The 22,315-nt window shown below is 39.1% G+C and overlaps 1 protein-coding gene across 1 annotated transcript; it reads right to left on the reverse strand.

Annotated features, from left to right (window-relative positions):
- Positions 1–2,001: 2,001 nt before the first annotated feature.
- Positions 2,002–12,239, reverse strand: Hspa13 (heat shock protein family A (Hsp70) member 13). Its single transcript, XM_006983597.4, has 5 exons — positions 11,860–12,239; positions 10,026–10,366; positions 7,632–7,845; positions 6,149–6,316; positions 2,002–5,193 (listed from the first exon to the last, which is right to left on the reverse strand). Exons 1-5 carry the CDS (start codon positions 11,882–11,884, stop codon positions 4,526–4,528), a joined length of 1,416 nt encoding a protein of 471 aa, XP_006983659.1. The 5' UTR covers positions 11,885–12,239; the 3' UTR covers positions 2,002–4,525.
- Positions 12,240–22,315: the final 10,076 nt, after the last annotated feature.

Here is a 22,315-nt window from a genome sequence, read left to right on the forward strand (position 1 = left end):
AGCAACACTTTTGAATAAGAGAATAAATGAAAAAAAAAATGTGGCCTAAGAGTGAGTAACAGTATCTGGGAATCAGAACTGGACGTGGTTATTATAAAGATGACCACTGGAATTACTTTACTTTTAATTTGGTCAGAGTTAGAAAACGGCAGCTGGTCTATCTTGTTTGCGATTTCTTCTTAAAACAAAATTCTCATTTTAGGTGATGCAACAGCCTCTGTTGATTTTAAGATAATAACTTGGTGCTGAACACAATCAGGAAGGAGATTTTTTGCTGTATCATCTTGACAATTACTCCCAGATTATATCCTGTCATTGATTCAGGCACGTACATTTTCTTTCTTTCTAAATGAAATGTTCTTCCTAAACATATAGAAAACACTTTCCAAAATAGAGGACTATTTTAATGATAAAAGAATGCTAGAAAATTGTTTCCTACATTAAGTAGTATCTGCATTTGGAAGAAAAATAATTCATGTGGTAGCTTAAACGTTCCCTTTGGAAAGGTGAGGTGGAAAAATCAATTATGGTTTATTCAATTCTATTTTCTTCATATTGCAGGATGGTTGTTCTAGACTCCAGAATTATGGAATTCAAGGTGCCATAGAATTTGATTCATTGTTAAGGACTTTTCTTTCAAATGACAATAGACACTAGAATAACAATACTCCGGGACAAAGAAATGAGTTGTTTTGGTTGTGTGTTGACTATCCTGAATGAAATTACTGTAGTGCATATTTAAATATTTAAAAATAACAGCAGTGAGAGATGCTCGGAAGCACGTCTCTGGGTATGAGCTGGTGCATGTACCAGTTAAGTGTCAAACTTCACAGCCATCCTGGTCTCTGCTTAGTCTTCTTAGTTCTGTTCAAACCATCTTTCTTTACATTACTCAAGGTTCTGTCTGCATTCACTTCCTCAATAAACCCCTGACCTCTCAACCTCTTACCTGCCTGCGTGATCTAGATGCAACTTTTCTGTGTGTATTCATCCCATGCTTATACTTTCATCATGCTTGGACCATACTTAGTTTAATTCATTAAGTTTTAGTTTAATTCCTTAAGTTGAAGTCACTTGCTAGAAAAGTACTATTCAAATTGAAGTGCCTGGTTTTAATCAAACTTTGTATGACATGTTAGCAGCATAGTCTCTGTAACATGTATTTTAGATTCATATGCTGTAAAGACTTATGTACATACATGTGCTGAGCAACTGTCCAATTTATGAGATGAAGGGGACTCAAAAAAGCCCTTGAGCAGCTTTTATAAAAAGAGTCATTGGCTTGTAATTCTTTTTATTTTATTTATTTATTTATTTTGGTTTTTTGAGACAGGGTTTCTCTGTGTAGCTTTGCGTCTTTCCTGGAACTCACTTGGTAGCCCAGGCTGGCCTCGAACTCACAGAGATCCGCCTGCCTCTGCCTCCCGAGTGCTGGGATTAAAGGCATGCGCCACCACCGCCCGGCTGGCTTGTAATTCTTACTGAATCTTACTATGTTTAAAATAATGTTTTATATTAATTACTTGCCTTTGAGAAAAACAGTATTATATTAACGCTCAGGCTGGATCAACCTCAGTGAGATAATGTCAGTACACATTCGAGAGAAAATTGTTGACTTGTAATACTTACCATGGCTTGGATATAATATTTTAATAAGCATATTGTTTCTGTGGTAAAAGCAACACTGTTATGTCTCAAATACTAAAATATGAGGTATTCAAACCCCTATATTTTTCTTTCAAGAGCATTTCAAAACTGTTTTCAATATCTACCAATTTCTCTTTTTTATTTCCCTTCCTACAGACTCTTCTAATATAACTTGGAAGTCAGAGGAGGGTGTTCAGATACTCTGAAACTAAAGTCATAGAAGGCTGTGAGCCACTATGTGGTGCTGGGAATTGTACCAGGGTCATGTGCAAGAGCAACAAGTATTCTAAATCCATTCAGGCCCCAGGGGCCTATTTTTAAGATACAATGAAATGAATTTCTTAAGACATGAAATGTGTTTTTGTCCAAAAGATTGACACAAACTTTATTAGAAAATTATGAAGTATGAACTGTCAACTGAAAGATGACATATGGTATGCAGATTTATTAACTGTGGGGATCAAGGCAGCACTTGACTTCACTAGTTAGAAGCGATGGCTTGTTAATCAGAGTTCTAAAGAAACTGTTCACATGAGAACTAGCTCTTCTAAATTAGAAAAATGCGGAAAATATAGGAGAAATCCCAGGAGATGTATAGGATGCAGGAAGATGTGATACTTCCGGAATTAGATCACTCTCTACAAAGTCTGTATGCATTGCATCAGCTCTATCTTCTTCTGTATTTATATACATCAAAAATATACTCCACCTTAGCCATGAGTGGAAAATAAACAATTTAAAAACAAAACTGCAAAATGGTATGCAATTACAGCAAAATGTGAATTACCTGTACACACATATTTAAGAGGCACAATCTGTTCTATACAGTAACTGTCATATTGAGTTCATAATATACACAGTGGTATTTGTTAAGTTAGTGGTTTGAGTGAAAACACAGTACCAAAACATGGATACAAAATAAATTACTTATCACTTAGTATTTTTAAAGCTACCTACTTCAAAAAAACAGTAGCCAAATGTACAACTAAAAGGCTCATTTTATGAAAACTGATCTCAGATTTGAACATTTGTACCTTTGAAATAAACTACACTGATATCAAGATTAGGTATACATAACTCTGTCACCTATGACTGAAGACAATTCCCTTCATTTTTTTTTAAACATTGCAACTATACCAGAGAAGAGGATGGTAACTACTTATCCCCAACTCCAACACCACTATTCTATTTTTTCACAAAAAGTATTTACCTTCCCATTTTTGTATTATTTATCTGGCCCATTCTGCAATTGTTCATGTTCACGTCTTGAGAACCACCAAATATCTGAGATATTCAAGTTTGCTGTCTATAACCCTAAATGGCTTAAGAGAAAGTTGAAAGCGCATGTGGAGACTGTAGCATAACTTGAATACTTAAGAGTCTCAAACATGTTCACACAGATACTTTTCAATATAAAAATCAAGATCCATAGTCTTGAATATTTTCAGAACGCTGTTAAGGGCTTGTCTTTGGCATTTTCTCTACTAGTTCTAAAAGAAAGAACAGAATTTTATATTTTTCTCTGTACCTAATGCACACTTTTGGTGCATGAAAATGATTGATATTTAACAGCAACTTCACTACTGAGCAATACTTTTCTTTATAAAGCTGCAAATAATAACACCTTTCAGCATTACACTCTGGGAAGCTGAAGAGCTTCATCTTGTTGAAATTGTCTCAGTTCTCATAACAGTGATAACAGGCTACACTTTAGATTAATAAGGTAGCCAGGATAAAATTCTTACATGCCTTCATTAAAGCAAAAAATGATCTGTATCTTCCAACACGGCCAGCACAAAAACTACAGGGTTCCCTTCGCTGGCCCGTGTCCATCTGCCTTGCCTTTTCTCTCCTCCGCTAACTCCCTAGCTCTCTCTCTCCCCTTCACTTGTTATTTAGAGATAGGGACAGGGTCTCACTAAACTGCCCAGGATGGCCTACCAGGATGCCCTGGGTAGCGCAGACAGGCCTGGAACTTGGTGTGAGCACCCTGCCTTAGTTTCCAGAGTAGTTGGATTATATTCTTGCACTTCTAGGTTTGGCCCCGGGAAAAAAAGGAAACAAAACAACATAACTAAATACAAGTATCTGATCTGTGCAAAGGTCCTGGATAGCACAAACTGAGAGAGGATTGCTTTATTGTGACAACAGCACTTCGAAAAGGCAACTGATAACACCCTACTGTTTTCTTACCAAGCAGAATTATACAAATCCAAGCAGAGACACATTGAAGATTAAAGGAACTGTAATATAAACTGGGAATTTCTACTATCTGGCAGAAAAGATCTGAATAAATCTGTAGCTATTTTAGGAAGAAAAACTGGTCTTTTAAACACTTTAAAATCTGTAGATTAGGAGAATATAACACATAAAAAGTGAATTTTTGAAAGTACAATTTATATGGCAGTCGATGAATACTATCTATGCAGTTTAATAATACTGCTATCTCCCAGCCAATGTAAAGATCTGACATCAACAGTCCTTCAAGTATAGACCAAATTTAGAGTTACATGTAATAACCAAGTAAAGAACTATCAGCCCCTAATAAAATTCAGTAAAAACTGGGGGCCTTAGAGTTGGCACTATTTACTGTTTCCAGAATAGTGTGTGTGACTGGTTACCTACTTCCAGAATCCAGAGAAGCATCTACCCTCAACTCTGTCACTTTAGAAACATGATGGATGAGAGTTCTCTAAACACAAACAGGACTCATCTGGTCATATTCAATTTTAAAATAAAACAGTTTGCAAAATTTTCCTGTATAAACGTCCTCAGGGTAATCTGAGCTGTTTCATGTACTTCTTTTCTGGAGGAGGCTTCACAATGGAGAGCATCAAAATCACTAGACAAGATCACAGTTACCAGCACTCCCCAGAGTTCAGTTGAAATTGGTTTTCTGTAAATGCTTATTGGGAATTTCTAAAGCACTGACTTGGAGAGGCCAAGAGCCGCCATCAATCCCTGCCTGGATGGCCACTCCCGTAACCACTGCCAGGTCAGGGTCTACAGAAGTGTTGGGATCCTTTCCAAAGAACTCTTGAATGACTTGGCGGATCCGAGGAATCCGAGTAGAGCCCCCAACCAGAACCACCTCATCAATTTCCGTCTTGTCTAGGTGGCCTTCTTTTAACACTTGCTGAATGGGCACGAGTATTTTCTGAAAGAGATCTTCATTGAGGGTATCGAAGAGCTTGCGTGATACTTCTGTCTCAAACAGCACCTGACTTTTTCCACTCTTGCTTTCCGAAAGGCCAGATCTAAACACTCTGTTCACATGGTGACCATCCCCTGGGGTAAGCTGGTCTTTTGGCAGATTAGCGTCACCATCCTGAGGTGCCTGGCTGTCCTCTGCCTCGACAGTGAGTAAAACCGATACCTGGGCGGACTCATGAAGTGTCAAGTTTAATTTGACCATTTCCACAGCTTGTCTTAATCTGTGGATTTCCTCTTTCCTGGAAGGAAGAAAGCCGTATGTTTGATAGATCTGTTTATATAAATACTGAAGAAGCCTCTGATTGAAGTCTTGTCCCCCAAGTTTGTTGTTTCCTACAAGAACAATTAAATACTTTGTTATACATATATGCACACAAATAGGTATTCTGTATGTTAGCATATTTTAAGATTAAATCCTGTACTATATTAAGGTTTGATTAACATATGTATTGACTAAGAAGAACGATGTTAAAGTCATTTCAACCTCAACAGTAAGGACAGCTGCTTATCTGCTCCTACAGATCTAGAAACAGTTTTCCCTCACTCCCACTGTGTCTATATCCATCATCTACTACTGATAAACACTGCCAACAAGGTTGGAAAATCTAAATGATTTAAAAGGAAGCATCTCAATGTCATCAAATGATTTTTGACAACAAGAGAATAATGTCACAGACTGCCTTGTTATGTAGCTATTTGAAACACTGTCACTATTCTCAACAGAAGAAAACGATTTTTATGATTAACAGTAAACATACATTTTATCTCATTGTTAATGATTAAAAGCTTAATAGAAATAGTTCTATAGGAAAGAAAAACATAATATAAACTCAATATGTATCTTGGCTCTAGTGAATCTGGTTAATATTAGAACAATTATACAATTCAACATAAACACCCTTACATTTATAATCTAAAAAGCACAAAGCAAAAGTCTTGAAAAGATTTAAAGGGAAAAGTTTCTTCAGTGACATTAAAATTGCATTTCTGAAGACATTTACTTCATGAAACATAAAACAGATGAACTAATCTGAAACTCTTTATTTTAAAGTTTTCTTCCTTAATGCTTCTTTTACCCTTACAGGAAAGTCCTGAAGGAACTTCCTCATCTGGCTTATTGAAAGTCTAGCCATTTGACTTTGAGAGTTGGCTGTTATCTGCACATAGACAGGCAGGAGCAACACTACACAGAAATCACAAAATATTCTCAAAACCAAACCAACGTGCTACATGCTAGGCGTACCAAGGGCCACGTGCCTGGCCATCTTTAATTCTGTCTTTGTCTTACCAGACATTGCTCGTGTTAGAAACATCCCTCCTTGTTTATTCAGCAAGGACACATCAAGAGTTCCTCCACCCAAGTCTATGACCAGCACGTAGAAGACATCGACCTTGTGGAGTCCATAGGCCATAGCTGCTGCCGTCGGCTCGTTTATCACTCTCAAGATCTTCAGTCCTGAAAGAACCAGGAAAGCAAAGCTTTCTACTCAACTCGAAAGAACAACATGTTTGTTTCCTCTTTAACATGGACTTCACCAAGCAGTGACAAACACAGTGGGGAAAGACAGGGCTATGAAAGCAGCAGTTCTTCTCATTAGTGTCATTCAAATTAGTATTAAAGAACACAACAGTAAAAAAAGAAAAGCCCGAGTTTAGTAAGAGGACGCTTTGTTAACAACTGAAAAAACCTCTTCCAACCTTTTCCAATTTGATAGTGTACAAAGAAATATAGAGTATGGAACTGTGATAAGCTGATCTTGTGCAAAAGATCACACTACCTTGATTAAGATCCCTGCTTTGAACTAACTCCACCCTTCAAGTGTTCTCTGTGAAATATGGCATGAACTTCAGGAGCCACATCAACATTTCAAAGTCTGAAATATTCTTCCAAGGATTCTATGCCCTTCCCTTTAGTTATAAAACTCGGTCACTCTGCTCTGGTCATGTCAGGGTCCTAGAGTCAGAGATTTAATTGTCCCTCTTTCGGTGGGGCATACCTGATCGTTCTGTAAGACATCCCTGTGCTGACTACTCTCTGGCCCTTTCTTCTTCCACTCATGTTACTTTCTGTTAAAGTCTGCACCAGGAGCTCTGAACAAGATGTGATTTATCCCCGTGAGTGAGTGGGAATGAATGTGGACACTTGACTGCCATCCATCGGGAGCGGGGGATACAGCTACTATTAGTGAAGAGGTAAGGATGAGTATAAGAAGTCCCCAGAGTAAAAAGTGACATTTCAGGCTTATTCTATGCTTCTTGCTAGTTGAAAACAAGCACCACAAAAACAGATTTTGTAGACACATTACATTCTTTTCATCTTGGAAAGTCTGGAAACATAGTCACCTTAACAACAAAGAGATCATATCTTTTAACAGAAGTATAGGAGTACTCATGTTTTCTCCCAGTCTTTGTCATATACCTCATTAACTTAATTTTTGGTTTTTTTTTTTTTAATTTTTAAAATTTGTTTTGAGGATATGTGTGTCCTGGAGGATTGAACCCTGGCCAGGCCATATCTGCTCTAGAATGTAATCTACCAGAAAGCTACATCCCCATCCCCAGACTGCTTTCCCCCCATAATATAAACATTTAATATTATACTACAGAGTTTATAATTATTATCTGCAAATGTACATAAACAGACAGCTAATTCATCTGTCACGTAGTTTATGTGACTACAGTTGATTTACAAAATGGTAATTCTTGCTGCAGAATACTTTTGTCCTAACAAAATCCTGAGAAAAATACACATCAGTCAAGGGTGCTATTACCGGCAAGGTTGGCAGCTTGAACTGTTGAATTTCTCTGTTTTAGGTCAAATTCTGCTGGTACAGAAATGACAGCATTGGCAACTGGCATTCCAAGGTATTCCTCTGCCATTTCCTTCAGTTTTAGCAATAATCGAGACCCAACATATTCTGGAGAAACGATGATGGTTTCATTACTAGTTACAGAAAACTCAGCCATTCCATTTTTGTGTAAAACCTGTGAATAAGATTTGAAAAACAAGAATGTTAAGATATGAATATATACACATACATGCATTTACTTTCACATGTACATACTGGATTTATTCAACAAAAACCTTTATGAAGTCATACAATCCACTAGAATCTATCCAGTACGTTTTTCCAGATTAGCGTTTACTGAATGTTGATACTTAAAAGTTTATAAAGTAAATCCATGTTATGGCTTTCAGTAATAACCAAATGAAAGTCAAGAATTTAACAGGAATCTAGAATCCTCTCACTACATACTCATTGGAAGAATGAATGACTGACATGCAGGAGACTTGCTTTATTGGGAGCTGAATGTTTCAAGACCCTCAGTGGAAACCTTTTCACAACATATTCAAATAGGTGTTATCACTAATACTGCACTTGAGGCCATTACTTGGTAAAAACAAACAAAAAAAAAAAACAACTCAACAAAAACATTGCAACATCTGATAACCAGATGGCCACTAAGTGAGTAAAGGCCAGACAAAACATGCAATGAACAGGTGAATGATACGCAGTCTGGGTAACAGTAAAAAGAGCAGAGAAAGAGTTCATCACACTCCTCTTAAACAATATATAGACTGGTGATTCTGGGATATTGTATTTTATATTCTTACCTCGTCACTGAGTACAGCAAATTAAAACCAGAGGAAAGAAAACTATAGGAAGCAAAGCCACAGAGGAGGCAAGAATTTATTCAGTAAGCTGTGATGATACAACTGTCGAGGGAGTCTAATTCATCTGGAATAGCACTTCATAATTTGGATTAAAAGTCCCACACGAGATAAAAACAAATTAAATGTTAAAGAGAAACCACTTACAAATAAATACATAAAAGCATTAAGATGGAAAAGAAAAAGAAAAAGATCAAACCAGTGAACCAATAGAAAGGATGCAAGTTCCTATTGATTACCCTAAGAATCAAGGCCATTCTTCTAAAGTTGAGATTTCATGAATGCCTAATACTTTGACAAGAAACAACAAATTATGCAACATAAAGACAATAAAGTAAAAAAAAAACAACACGTAAAAAACATATTTTATTGTCAATAAAGAAAAATGAAACAAGTCAAAACAGGACAAAACAGAAGAAACACATCATTAAATAAAATAAAAATACAGGAGGCAGAGGCAGGCAGATCTCTGTGAGTTCTAGGCCAGACAAATCTACAAATTGAGATCCTGCTTAAAAAAAACAAAACAAACAAACAAACAAACAACAACAACAACAAAAAAAAAACACCACTAAATATAACTTTGCTGGAAAACAAAGGAATAACAGTTAATCCAAAACGCCATTTTTCATTTGGGGATTGGCAAACAAAATAAACTGGGCATGGTGGCACAGGTCTATGGTCTCAAGAGGGTGAGGCTTTCAGGTTCAACAACAGCCTGGGTATATAGCAAGACCTACCTCAAAAAGTAAATAAAATCATACCACCTACTTGATAAAAAATAATGGGTAAGAGCATGTAATCTTTCTGGTGTACAATTAAGGAATATGAATAAAATTCTTTAAACACACATACATACACACACACACACACACACACACACACACACACACACACACACATCCAACTCATCAATTCTACATGGCAGCCAATTTCTGACTTACACAGGTATATCTATATCTTTATCCATCTATATACATATATATCTTACAGAACTTCAAAAATTAGTATGATACCAGGAAAGTAAGATAATGTAAGAGATACTGATGGGTTAGATCAATTATGTAAGAAAGTAGTAGTTCTACAGTCATTAAAAATAGTGAGGTGCATCCACTTAATGTCTATGACACACTGTTGCACTTCAAAAATGCCAGAAAACGCCAAAACTAGTGTACATATGTTAAATGTATACAAATAGGTACATAGATAGAAAATCTCCATTCACAGCCTAGGAGGGTTCCTCATCCTTCCTAACACATCTTGAGAACAGGCTATTAGGAGGCTGGCAGAACAGGCACACAGTGGGGCCCATTTCCTTGACTGGGATGTCACTGAGTTTGCTCACCCTGCAGCTGCTGTGAAATTTCTTAGTGAGGGAATATAGCTCCCTTACAGCTAAATCCAGGTGAGATACAACGATGTGCAATGTGCAGCCAAAGCATTAACAGAAATCGTATGATACATTGACACAGAGTTTAGATTAAATTCATACCTTAAATGGATATCTGCCAATTTCAGCCTCCAACTCTTCCGGGGTGAAAATCTTCCCTATAAACCTTTTAGCATCGTATATTGTGTTTTGAGGGTTTGAATCTGCCAGCTCCAGGCTCTCATAGCCCACATGCACATCGCCATCAGTAAAGGATACCATGCTGGGTATGCTGATATGCCCATTTTCATCGGGAATCACCTTTACTTTTCCTGTCCCAGGAAAAAACACACCAACAGAACAGTAGGTGGTACCCAGGTCAATGCCAATCACTTTTGGAGTGGGCAATGGTAAATACTGTTGTGCCAAGTAGCCAGCCAGGAGGAGAGTCAACACAGCTGAACCTGAAAACAGACCAAGTCAAAGACACATCTTTATCGAGCTATTACAATATGCCGTTCTTACAGCAACATCTTTTTAATAACACTCCTGAAGCAAACAGAATATTTTACATTATAGGATTAATAACTACTTTTTTAGACATTAAGTCGTACATATTTCAATGAGCTATAATTAAAAATAAAAGAAAAACAATCAAAAGCCCTGACAACTGTATTTCTGTGTATTTCATTATATGAGAATAAAGAAATAAAATAAAAAGGTATTTCAGTAATAATTAGGCTGTTGCTGAATGGAAATATAAATATGAAGCAAAAGCTGGCCACAATCCACTTTTCTTGACCTATTGCGATTTAGATCGATAGCTTCATAAACAGTTTTATCTGTCATTACTAAAATGAAATTCCATTATGAAATTCTCACAGCAAAAGCTATGGTATTGTAAGGTTAACCTCTTGATTATCATCTTTACCCATTCAAAAGGATAAAATAAGTAAGTTGGATGCACTGATTTTTAAAATTGCTTAGGTATTACTGTTACCTCGTAACAGAGCTCACTGAATGCTTTGCATATTTAAGTATGAATTAAGGTCATACTTCTCAAAGAGGTAGTATTTGAAGACGTATATAAGTGCTAACCCTGATAGCAACAACATGAAAGTTTCCTGAAGACAAGTTTGTTCACAAGTTTGTGTGTTCCACGGCAAGAGCAGAGGCTCAGCAAATATCAATTAACAAACAAACAAACAAAAGATCCAATGCAAACGTCATGCATATTGTACTCCAACGCCTATAAGGGCATCGCTCTGAATTCGGAATTAATCTCTTACTCGGTTTCACGAGTCTGTGTTATACTCCTGTTCCCCCACTCAGTCTCATGCTAAGAATCCAGAATGTCAGTCTGTAAGTGCTTGCTGCTGGCAATTGGGAGCTCAGTTCAAATCAACGCCTGGCTCATAGCAGACCAAGAAGAGCCTACCCGCTTGTCTCTTCTAACCTACAGACAAATCTTCAAAGCATTTCACCACCACTAGCAAGGGAATGCAATCCCCAAACGGTTAAGTTCGAAAGAGAATCCAGCTACCCGGCACAAGGACCAGAATCCCCTCCCAATTCAGCATCCCCCGAGTGCAGCCCAAAGAGTCTACATCTCGAGATACCCCCGCCTCTCAACCCACGACGGGTCCTCGCAGCCTCCAGAGAACCGAATCCAGCTCCTAATTCAAGACGGAGGTCTTTTGCAAAGAACTCATTCCTAGGCCCGGGTCCCTCAGAGACGAGGCCGGCGGCAGGACCCCCAAGAGGCCTCCATCCGCCAGACCCCCGGCTCCAGGCGCCCCGCCCCCAACAGCTCAAACATCCTCCGCCGCCTTTCCAGGTTCCCTTCGGCTGCGTGACCCGGGTTCAGGAGTTGAGACAACCACCCCCTCTGCCCATCCGGACCTCCTCAAACCAACCCTTCGACTGCCATGGCAGCAGGGACCCGGGGGATACAGACCTAAAATCGTCATCTCTCCGGCCATCAGTCCCGCCGAACGAGCAGAGAGATGACTGTACCGACGGGAGGCCCCGCCCCCTAGCCCCCGGCCGTCCCGCAGCCTCCTGGGAAGTGTAGTCCGTCGGGTCCGAGGCAGACGGAGGAACTACGTCTCCCATCCCATCAGGGACTCCATCTACCATGAGGCCGCGGGGTGGAGTCTTCGCAGGCCCCGTGAGGAAATAGTCCGCCTCCCGACTCAGGAAGGCCCAACAAACCAGGCTTCGTTGGGGAGCCGCCTCCGGGAAAGGTCAGAGTTTGTCATTCATTAAACCCCAAACGCCGCGAGCCTACTGGCCTTGCCGCAGTTCCCGTAGCCCCGCCTCGCCGCGTTGTATTGTGGGAGCTGTAGTTCTGGACTGCCCAGGGCTTGGAAGGAGTAAGAAGGAGGTTGAAACCTGTTATGAATCTGAGGTGGGTTGCCTTGCCAGCCTGGCGCGGGATTCAGACCTCAAGCTTTTTCGTTCCGCCTCCGTTTACGGTTTATTCCTTTGCTCTAAATCGAGATTCTAGATAGCGTTCTCGTAAGCCCTCCAAAGTCCCCTTAGTATTCCTAGACGAGGCTCTGTAGTGATGGAGTCCTACAGGACTGTCTGGTATACCTTACTCTTTGCACTGTAATTCCCACAACAGATTGACCTGTTGTCAAGTGGAACTTCTTGAATCGCATCTAAGACAGAAACAGATTTAAGCCTCTAGGACCTTAGGTGTTTATGAACTTTCCCAATATTAACAGTAAACTCATTTTCTATAATGAATAGTAAATTTTCTGTAATAAATAGTAAACTCATACCAAATATTTACACATACCAGTCTTAAAATCATCGCCAACCGGGTGCAGTTGTTGACAGTAAATTAATTCAAGTGATGTTCAGGAATGAGATTTGTCCAAGATTGTAAGGACACATCTTTGAATATAATACTAACATTCAAATATGCCGTTAAAGACAAATATGAAACAATAAACCCTACTAATAAATGGCCAGAATTGTCTTCCTGGACAGGTTCTATCACATGTGCTAACTAATCATATTAGTTACTGGCGCCCGAACTTGGGGCTAAAGAAAAAAAGGGCTAAAGAAAAAAAGGGAAGAAAAAAAAAAGGGACTAAAGAAAAAGGACAAATGAACAGGGATAAAGGCCGGTGTTATGAAAAAAAAAAAAAAAATACTAAAGACAAAGTCCCTTAACCAAGAGGCGCTCCAATAAAGTGTGATCTGAGAAGAATCTTCGCGTGGTGGTAAAGAGGATTCAGAACTCAACACACGGAGCGGTGACGTCGGTAAGTTCTCCAGGAACGGTGACATCGGTAAACGCCCCACAGTTCCTAATTCTCTCTCTCAAATGAGCGGCAGCCGCCGGTTTGAGTTACTGGCGGGTTCCTGGGGCTTGGAAGAGAGAGGAAAAGGAACATAGACAGTTATATAAAGAAATAGAAAGTTTAAAAAAATAAAGTCGTTAAAGAGAAAGTAAAAGTAATATAAAAAATAAGCCATGTAAAGATGGATATCACACAGAGAGTTTGGATTATATTGTCTTTGGGATTTTTAACTGCAGAAAAACATTTGATCGTAAAAGATGTTGAGTTAAACCAATATGTATATATTAAAGATATCTTGACTTTAAAATTTGGATATAAGGATGTGTTACTTTGGAAAGGAGACTCTGCTTTTGTCTCTACAGAAAGCCAGAGGCTATGGATTTGTTCCAGATTAAGATACATCAGGTTTGACCAGCCAAGACCCCCTGAAAGGTCTCCGAGGACACCATGGCCCAGATGATCCAACATCCAGAATCGTTTCAAGGCAACTGGCTCAGACGATACGGTCTCACGGACTACTCCATGATCCTAAAATTTTCTTTGCATCCCCATAAGATACAGCGCCCCCCTCCAGCAGGAAGTAGTTAAGAGAAGCTACGCCCAAATTCCCAAATATACCAAGCTGACTTTGGAGATGTGTAAAAGTTAAAACCTTCCTTTTAAAAAAAAAAAAAGAAAGGGGAAGTGCTGTGGGATGTTCTGTATGTCCTGTGGGAGCCCATTCTTGGGTTCTTTGTGGCGTTGCCCAGCAGGTCCGTATGGAGGATGATTGGGACCATGGGCCTGAGTGCAGGTGTTTGAGATGGTCTGCACTTGGCTGTGCTGGGGGATGGTCTGTATGTCAAGTTGCTCTGATTGGTTAATAAATGAAACCTGATCGGCCGTGGCTAGGCAGGATAAAAGGACAGAAAGGCAGAAGGAGACGCTGCAGCCGCCGCCATGACCAGAGAGGCTGCAGCCGCCGCAATGACCAGAGAGGCTGCAGCCGCCGCCATGACCAGAGACACTGCAGCCGCCGCCATGACCAGCAGCATGTGAAGATGCCAGTAAGCCACCAGCCACATGGCAAGGTATAGATGTATGGAAATGGATCAATTTAAGATAAAAGCACAGTTAGCAAGATAAGGACAGTTAGCAGGAAGCCTGCCACGGCCATGCAGTTTGTAAGCAAAATAAGTCTCTGTGTTTACTTGGTTGGGTCTGAGCGGCTGTGGGACTGGCGGGTGACAAAGATTTGTCCTGACTGTGGGCAAGGCGAAAAAATCAAGCTACAAGTTACCTTGCTGCTATGACATACATTATCAAAGCAATTTGAAGAAGGCTGAAGGATTTATTTCTGCTCAAAGTTAAAGGATACAGTTCATCATAGTGAGGAAGTCATGGTAGCAGGACCTTCAGCCAGCTGTTCACATTGTATCCAGAGTCAGAAAGCAGAGAGAGGAAATGTTTCCATGATGATTCTGAATCCTATATAGTTGAAAAGAGTGACCACAAAAGCTATTGAGGGTACTTGTGCTTTTTAGTGTATAAAACCTGATTTTCACCATCTAATATTTGATATAATCTAATGACTTTCTGAAAATGATTTTACTATTAATATTGGGAAAGTTCATGAACACTTAAGGTCCTAGAGGCGTAAATGATGTCCTAGAGGTGTAAATTCTTTCTGTCTTAGATGTGATTGAAGAAGTTCCAATTGAACAGGTCAACCTATTGTGGGAATTAGCCTCTGCTGGCATTCTGCTTGTGTAAAATCTCCTGTTTATCTCTTTGTTATCTGTCTAGCTATCCCCCTGCTTTATCATATTTTGGTCTATCTATCTATCTATCTATCTATCTATCTATCTATCTATCTATGATCTAAATAGACATTATCACATATACATATATTATGGTTTTAAGTCTGAATTATAGCTACCAGAGATCCCTTATAAAACACTTTTGTATTTTTAAATACTTTGTTATGTGAAATATGAAGCACGTGAATTTATAAGTACTATTCACCAAAATTCTCATGAAGAAAGCATAATTCAAACATCCAATTGATGATTTTTATGGGTAATGATAGTTTTGACAAGTAAGTTTCCTTATTGGGACTTTCCCTTTATATTTTTTATTAACTTTAACAAATTTGTCTCTATTGTATATATACTATAAATTGATAGTTGAACATGGATGGTTTTTCTAATTGATTTTTTCCTTTGATTATGTATTTTTATATTAATGAGGACAAAATGAGTTGAATTTCTAATACTAAGTACCCGAGAATGTGAATTTATTTGCAAGTGGGGTTGTGGCACAAGTAATTAGATATTATGATATAGTCATCCCTTAATCTAATATTACTGTCCTCTTTAAAAGAAAATGGCTAAGACATAGGTACAAAAGATTTCATATATACCACAAGAGCACTTGCTCAGCTATGTTCATATTAGCATTGTTTGTAATAGCCAAAACCTGGAAACAACCTAGATGCCCTTCAACTGAAGAATGGATAAATAAATTGTGGCACATATACACAATGGAATACTACTCAGCAGAGAAAAACAATGCCATCATGTGGTTTGCAGGCAAATGGATGGATCTAGAAAAAAATCATCCTGAGTGAGGTAACCCAGACTCAGAAAGACAAATATGGTATGTACTCACTCATAGGAGGATACTAGATGTGGAACAAGGATGACTGGACTGCTACTCACATCACCAGGGAGGCTACCTGGAAAACAAGACCACAAGAAAGATATGAGGATCGCCCAATGACGGAGAAATGGCTGAGATCTACATGAATAACCTGGACATGAGTAGGAGTAATGAAGGGTGAGGGTCGAGGGAAAGAGAGCCTGTGGGATCGGGAGATCCCAGCTGGATCAAGAACAGAGAGGGAGAACAAGGAATAGGAGACCATGGTAAATGAAGACCACATGAGAAAAGGAAGAAACAAAGTGCTAGAGAGGCCCACAGAAATCCACAAAGATGCCCCCACAATAGACTGCTGGCAATGGTCGAGAGACAGCTGGAACTGACCTACTCTGGTGATGGAATTGCCAAACACCCTAATAGTCGTGTTAGAAACCCCATCCAAGGACTGAGGAATCTGGATGCAGAGATCCACGGCTAGGCCCCGGTGGAGCTCCGGGAGTCCAGTTATCGACACAGAGGAGGGTTTATATGAGCGAGAATTGTTGAAATCAAGGTTGGATAAAGCACAGGGACAAATAGCCAAACGAATGGAAACACATGAACTATGAACCAAGGGCTGAAGGGCCCCCAACTGGATCAGGCCCTCTGAATAGGTGAGACAGTTGATTGGCTTGATCTGTTTGGGAGGCATCTAGGCAGTGGTACTGGGTCCTGTGGTCATTGCATGAGTTGGCTGTTTGAAACCTGGGGCTTATGCAGGGATGCTTGGCTCAGTGTGGGAGGAGGGGACTGGACCTGCCTGGACTGAGTCTACCAGGTCGATCCTTGGGGGGGAGGGGGGAGGCTTTGCCCTGGAGGACGTGGGAATGGGAGGTGTCCTGGTGGGGAAGGGGAGAGAGGCAGGAGGGGAGAGAACAAGGGAATCCATGGCTGATATGTAGAACTGAATGGTATTGTAAAATAAAATAAAAGGAAAAAAATTATAGAAAATTATAAGAAAAAAAATTATCCTGAGTGAGGCAACCCAGACTCAGAAAGACAAACATGGTATGTACTTACTCATAAGTCAATACTAGATGTAAAGCAAAGGATAATCAGACTGAAACTCACGACTCCAGGGAGGCTACCTAGTAAAGAGGACCCTAAGAAAGACACAGGGATTGCCCAACAACAGAGAAATGGATGAGATCTACATGAGCAAACTGGGGGTGTGGTGGGGTAATGGAGGGCAAAGGTCGGGGGAAAGAGAGCTTAGGGGAGTGGGAGGTCCCAGCTAGATCAGGAGCAGAGTGGGAGAATGGGGAGGGAGATACCATAATAAATGAAGACCCCAGGGGAATAGGAAGAAGCAGAGTGCTAGAGAGATCCCCAGAAATCCACAAAGATACCTCCACTATAGACTAATGGCAATGGTCAGGAGAGTGCCTGAGCTGACCTCCTATGCTTAACTATCTGAACACCCTGACTGTCATGATAGAACTCTCATCCAGTGTCTGATGGAAGCAGTTGCAGAGATCCATGGCTGAGCCCCAGGTAGAGCTCTGGGAGTCCAAATGAGAGAGAGAGAGAGAGAGAGAGAGAGAGAGAGAGAGAGAGAGAGAGAGAGAGAGAGAGAGAGAGAGAGAGATTGAGACCATGATTGGAAAAAGCACAGGGACAAATAGCCAAACTAGTGGAAACGCATGAACTGTGATCCAATGGCTGAGGAGCCCCCATGGAACTGGACCAGGCCCTCTGGATAAGTGAGACAGTTGATTAGCTTGAACTCTTTGGGAGGTCCCCAGGCACTGGGACCGGGACCTGTCGTGCATGAGCTGGCTTTTTGGAGCCTGGGGCCTATGCAGGGACACTTTGCTCAGCCTGGGTGAAGGGAGGAAGGGACTGGACTTGCCTTGGCTGAGTCTGCCAGGCTGGGCTGACTCCCCAGGGAAGTCCTTGCCTTGGAGGAGGTGGGAATGGGGGTTGGATTGGGGGAGAGGGTTGGGAGGTGGGAGGAGAGAGGACGGGGAAATCCGTGGCTGATATGTGAAATTAAGTTAATTATGAAATAAAATATTTTTTTTAAAAAAAAGAGATTTCATATGATAACCAATGGCGTTAAGCATTGAGTGGCTCATGCCAATGTAACAGCAGAAATGGGGAATAAAGAATGGTTCTGTGGGCTTCAGAAGGACCTGTGGCGCTGGTGGCATTGACTTTACACTTTTTCTTTATAGTTCTGCAATGATAAACTTCTCTGATCTTAAATCATATAATTCTGGGCCCTTTATTATAGTAAACCCAGAACAATCTACATGATCTAAAAGGAAAATATTTCAATTACAGTAACCTGTCCTGCTGAGTAGAGTCGTTCACTCAAGGTCTCTAGGGAGTGCATGTAGGAAATGGTCATATTGACTCATGGATGAAGACATAGCCTTTCAGTTATTGCCATGATGAGAATAAATGATAATGCTTTCACTCAAGGATGGACAAAAAGGAACAGATTATATGGAACAAGTTTCTGACCTTGGAAAATAGGTAGAAAATGACATTGATGTCTACATTACCTGATGAGAGGATTTGTTCATTTTCCTCTTATTTGGTGAAGTAACAGTCACAGTTTGCCTCCTCCATTCTGCATGCTACTCTGAGACTGAAATGTCTACGTTATCTTCTTTCTTTCTTATTAGAATTGATTGACTACTGTAACGAAAGGCTTTTAAGAACACATCAAGAGTAGAATAGCTACCACAATTAATTAACAGTGCCTGCCATGGGATTGGATAGGAAATGTGGCATACCTACTATTCCTGTGTTTAACTACACTATTTCTTTACTAGTTATAGAGCATACCCAAGTTAAAGGAGAAAGTAGACATATATAAGTACAGTTTTGTTTTCTCTTGTGTGATCATTTCCTAGAGTACTACTAACTTCATTGTGAATGTTTAATATGTTCACAAAAGGAATGAATAGAAGTAGTAAATACAAATAAAAGAGTTTACATATAAAAACACGTTAAGTGAGATCTTTATGTGTTTGAGTGGTGGCTCCTTAGAGATTACAACAGGGTCTAGCATATTTAAGTATTTCCACAGCATGTCCTAACTGGAGATTAGATGTTTTAAATGAGTGATTGAAGGGATGTGTGTTGGTGGAGGTCATCATAAATGTTTCTAAAAGAGATTTTTTTTATATCTACTCTATGCACTTTTTTGAATAACCTGTGTTTTCAGACACTCTATTACATCAATATCAAAATTATGTAAGTGCATGCAAACGAAATGCTTATAATACAAAGATAGCTAAAGTTGTTCTTCATTTTATGTGTGATAGCTGCTTCAAAGAAACACTTATTTTGTAAAAAGAGACCTTTTGATGTGATGTTAGGTTATGATTTACGTACAGTTTTTGTGGGATGTGTTATTGTACTGGAGGTTGAACCTAGGAACTCATTCATGCTGGGTAAATATTCTAGCATTGAGCTATAACTATCCAGCTCTACTAGATTTGTTGGAGAAAATATTTTATTCTTTTTGAGTTATTTTTACTGTAGCAGGAAAGAGAAATGTAATTATTAGTGAGTTGATTTCAATATAAGTAATCTACCTTTAATACTACATATGTATTTATTTTATTAAACTTAAATTTAATATTTATATTAAAATATATAATAGTGTTGTGTCATATATATGTATATATATATATGATGCTAATAAAATTAATTGTATTTTTCCTAGAACTTACCTTCAGCAATATTCCAGAGATGATAGGCTTATATCAGTGCTGTCTACTTGAAGAATTTCAAGTATTAGCAATGAGTTGTATTACTCATGAAGATGAAGAGCTCAGAGTATCTAGCAAACTAGACTGATGCCATAGATTTATTCCTATATTAGTGTGGATTTTTTCTTCTAAATTTTAGGACAGCTGAAAACATTTCTTTATATAGCGTATTGCAGAAAATTTAGACATCACAGTCAAGAAGACTCTGAAACTAACCCACTTCCTTCTGTCTTGTATTTTCTTGATTTTTCTGTGGCACAGATATATGTAACATATCTATACAGTCTTTTATCAACAGTTGTGCTTATAATACATATGATATATTTTCCTGTAGTTTGTCACACTTTGTTGTGTATTTATTATGTATCATGTTCAAATTACAGATTTAACATAAGAATATTACAATATACTGTGAGATTCATCTTTACGTTTTCAACCATCTTCTTCAATATTTGCTAGTTATATTAGTATTTTTGATTGGACTTCCTTTCTTTTTAATTTAATAGCTTATTTTCGTTTTATTTCTTATAATACATTTTGTTTGTTTGTTTTTGCTTTGTTTGTTTGTTTGTTCGGTCTTATTTTTGACACAGTGTTTCCTGCCCACTCACTCACTTGATCCTCCTACCATAGCATCCACTATAAGGGTAAACCAACTCCTCACTGATTATTTCTGAATTATTTTTGAGATTATAATACAGTTGCATCATTTCCCCTTTCCTTTTCCTCCACCTAAACTCCCCCACAAACCCCTCCTTGTTTTCTTTCAAATTCACAACCTTTTTCTTCCATGAATTATTGTTACATATGTACATGTGCATGCATGTGTGTTCCTAAATAAATACATAACAGTATGTCCAGTCTGCATAGTATTGCTTGTTATATGTTTTAGTGCTACATAGGTCATATCTACAATTTCCCTCTGGGGGGACAGGCCTGTAATCCTGTGTACTCAGGACGTCATAGGGGTAAGATTAGGAATTTGAGACCAAGTTGGGCTATGTAGAGTAAGTTCAAAGCCATCCTAGATAACTTAGCAGGATACTGTCTCAAGATAAAAAAAGAAAGATGCAACACAGTGCTGAGCTGCCTACCTTACAAGGAGGATCCTCTAGGTTCAGTTCTTAAGGGAGAAACCAAACTAACACACAAAGCCACATACTTAGTCATGCAAACCTTTTCTTGATATTTGTTTTATTTGATTATTGTAGGGCAGTAACATACTGCTTTAATCAGTGGAACTTTATCATAAATACTTACATCTGAGTGGACAAAATATGCTTAGTTTTTCTTTTAACGTTTTTTTCTCTGATTTCATCTATTTATTTTTCTGCATAACTTACAAATCAGCCAGTTCCTCTCCTTCCAAAGACTGTTATAATTCCTTTAAAATTTAGGGTAAAACTTGACCTTCCCGTGTTGATTAGAGGAAAATGCACATCTTTACAGTGGTAGAATGTCTGTCTGGGAAAAAGGTGTGTTTCTGCTTTAATGAGGACTTCTAAATACTTTTCTTCAATAGACATTACAGACTTTGTTACTTTTATTCCAAGGTACACTAACACTTGGGCTGTTGTGATATAGTGTTTCTTAGAATCACTTTACCAGTTAAAACATTTAAACTATTAAATTCTGATACATGCCTTTAGTTTGCTTCATTGATCAAAATAGCTAAGAATTAGTTTCTGTTCTGGCATGAGAAAATAATGACAGAACAGCAGCTGTAGATGCTTACACACATTTTTTTCCCCTCTCTGTGTACTATGATGGAAGAGAGTGGGATGGGGGCACTATTCTATCACATTGCTGCCTATGAGGACCACTGTTAGCAAAAACAGAATCTTCCCTCGTTGTGGCTTTAGCACATATGACGGACAAGCTGTTCTGTTACCAACTCAAGGGTAGAAGAACGTGTTCCACTCCTAAATTATGCTGATCACTCTGTGGCTTCCTTCTGCGTCTGCTCGTGTGTCTGCCCTTTGCAGTTTCAGAGGATGCCTTTCTTTCAGAGATGCTTCAGAAAATGGCCGTGCCTTCTGCTCTGCTCACTAGAATTACTGAGTTGTTGTATTTTTTTCTTAGACTGTTTTGTTTTCCTTTCGCTCAGTGCTTACATTTGTTTTGCTGCGTGTTTTGTTGATTTTTTCTTCAACTGTTGTTGAGACAGTGTCTTGACTCTATAGTCCAAGCTGGCCTGAAAAACAGTGCTTACTAGCAGACTGCCTGAAAATTCACTGTAAACGTCCTGGCTCCATGTCCCAGGCTGGGATTACAGGTGTGAGCCACCACTCTGAGTAGCATTTTTATGTTCCTCTTTTATAATATTTTATACATACAAGATTATATACATGGCTTGACTTACTTAGTTTTAACTGTCAACATGACATAGCATAGAGCCATTTAAAAGAATAAGCCTTCACTGAGGAGTTGCCTATATAATATTAGCCTTGGGTAGGTTTGTGGGATTTGTCTTGATTATAATTAATTCAGGAGGGCTTAGCTCATTCTCGTTACGCTGGAACCATTCCATGGGCAAGTTGTTCTGAGCCATATAAGAAAAATAGCTAAGCATGAGCCGATGAGGGAGCCAGCAAGAAGCATTCCTCCATGGTTCCCACTTCTAAGATCCTGCCCTCAGTAATGGGCTGTGACTTTGAAGCCTAAGCCAGGAAAATCCTGTCCCCGCTAA

This window comes from Peromyscus maniculatus, chromosome 12, assembly GCF_049852395.1.
Source record: "Peromyscus maniculatus bairdii isolate BWxNUB_F1_BW_parent chromosome 12, HU_Pman_BW_mat_3.1, whole genome shotgun sequence".
Classification (NCBI taxonomy): Eukaryota; Metazoa; Chordata; class Mammalia; order Rodentia; family Cricetidae; genus Peromyscus; species Peromyscus maniculatus.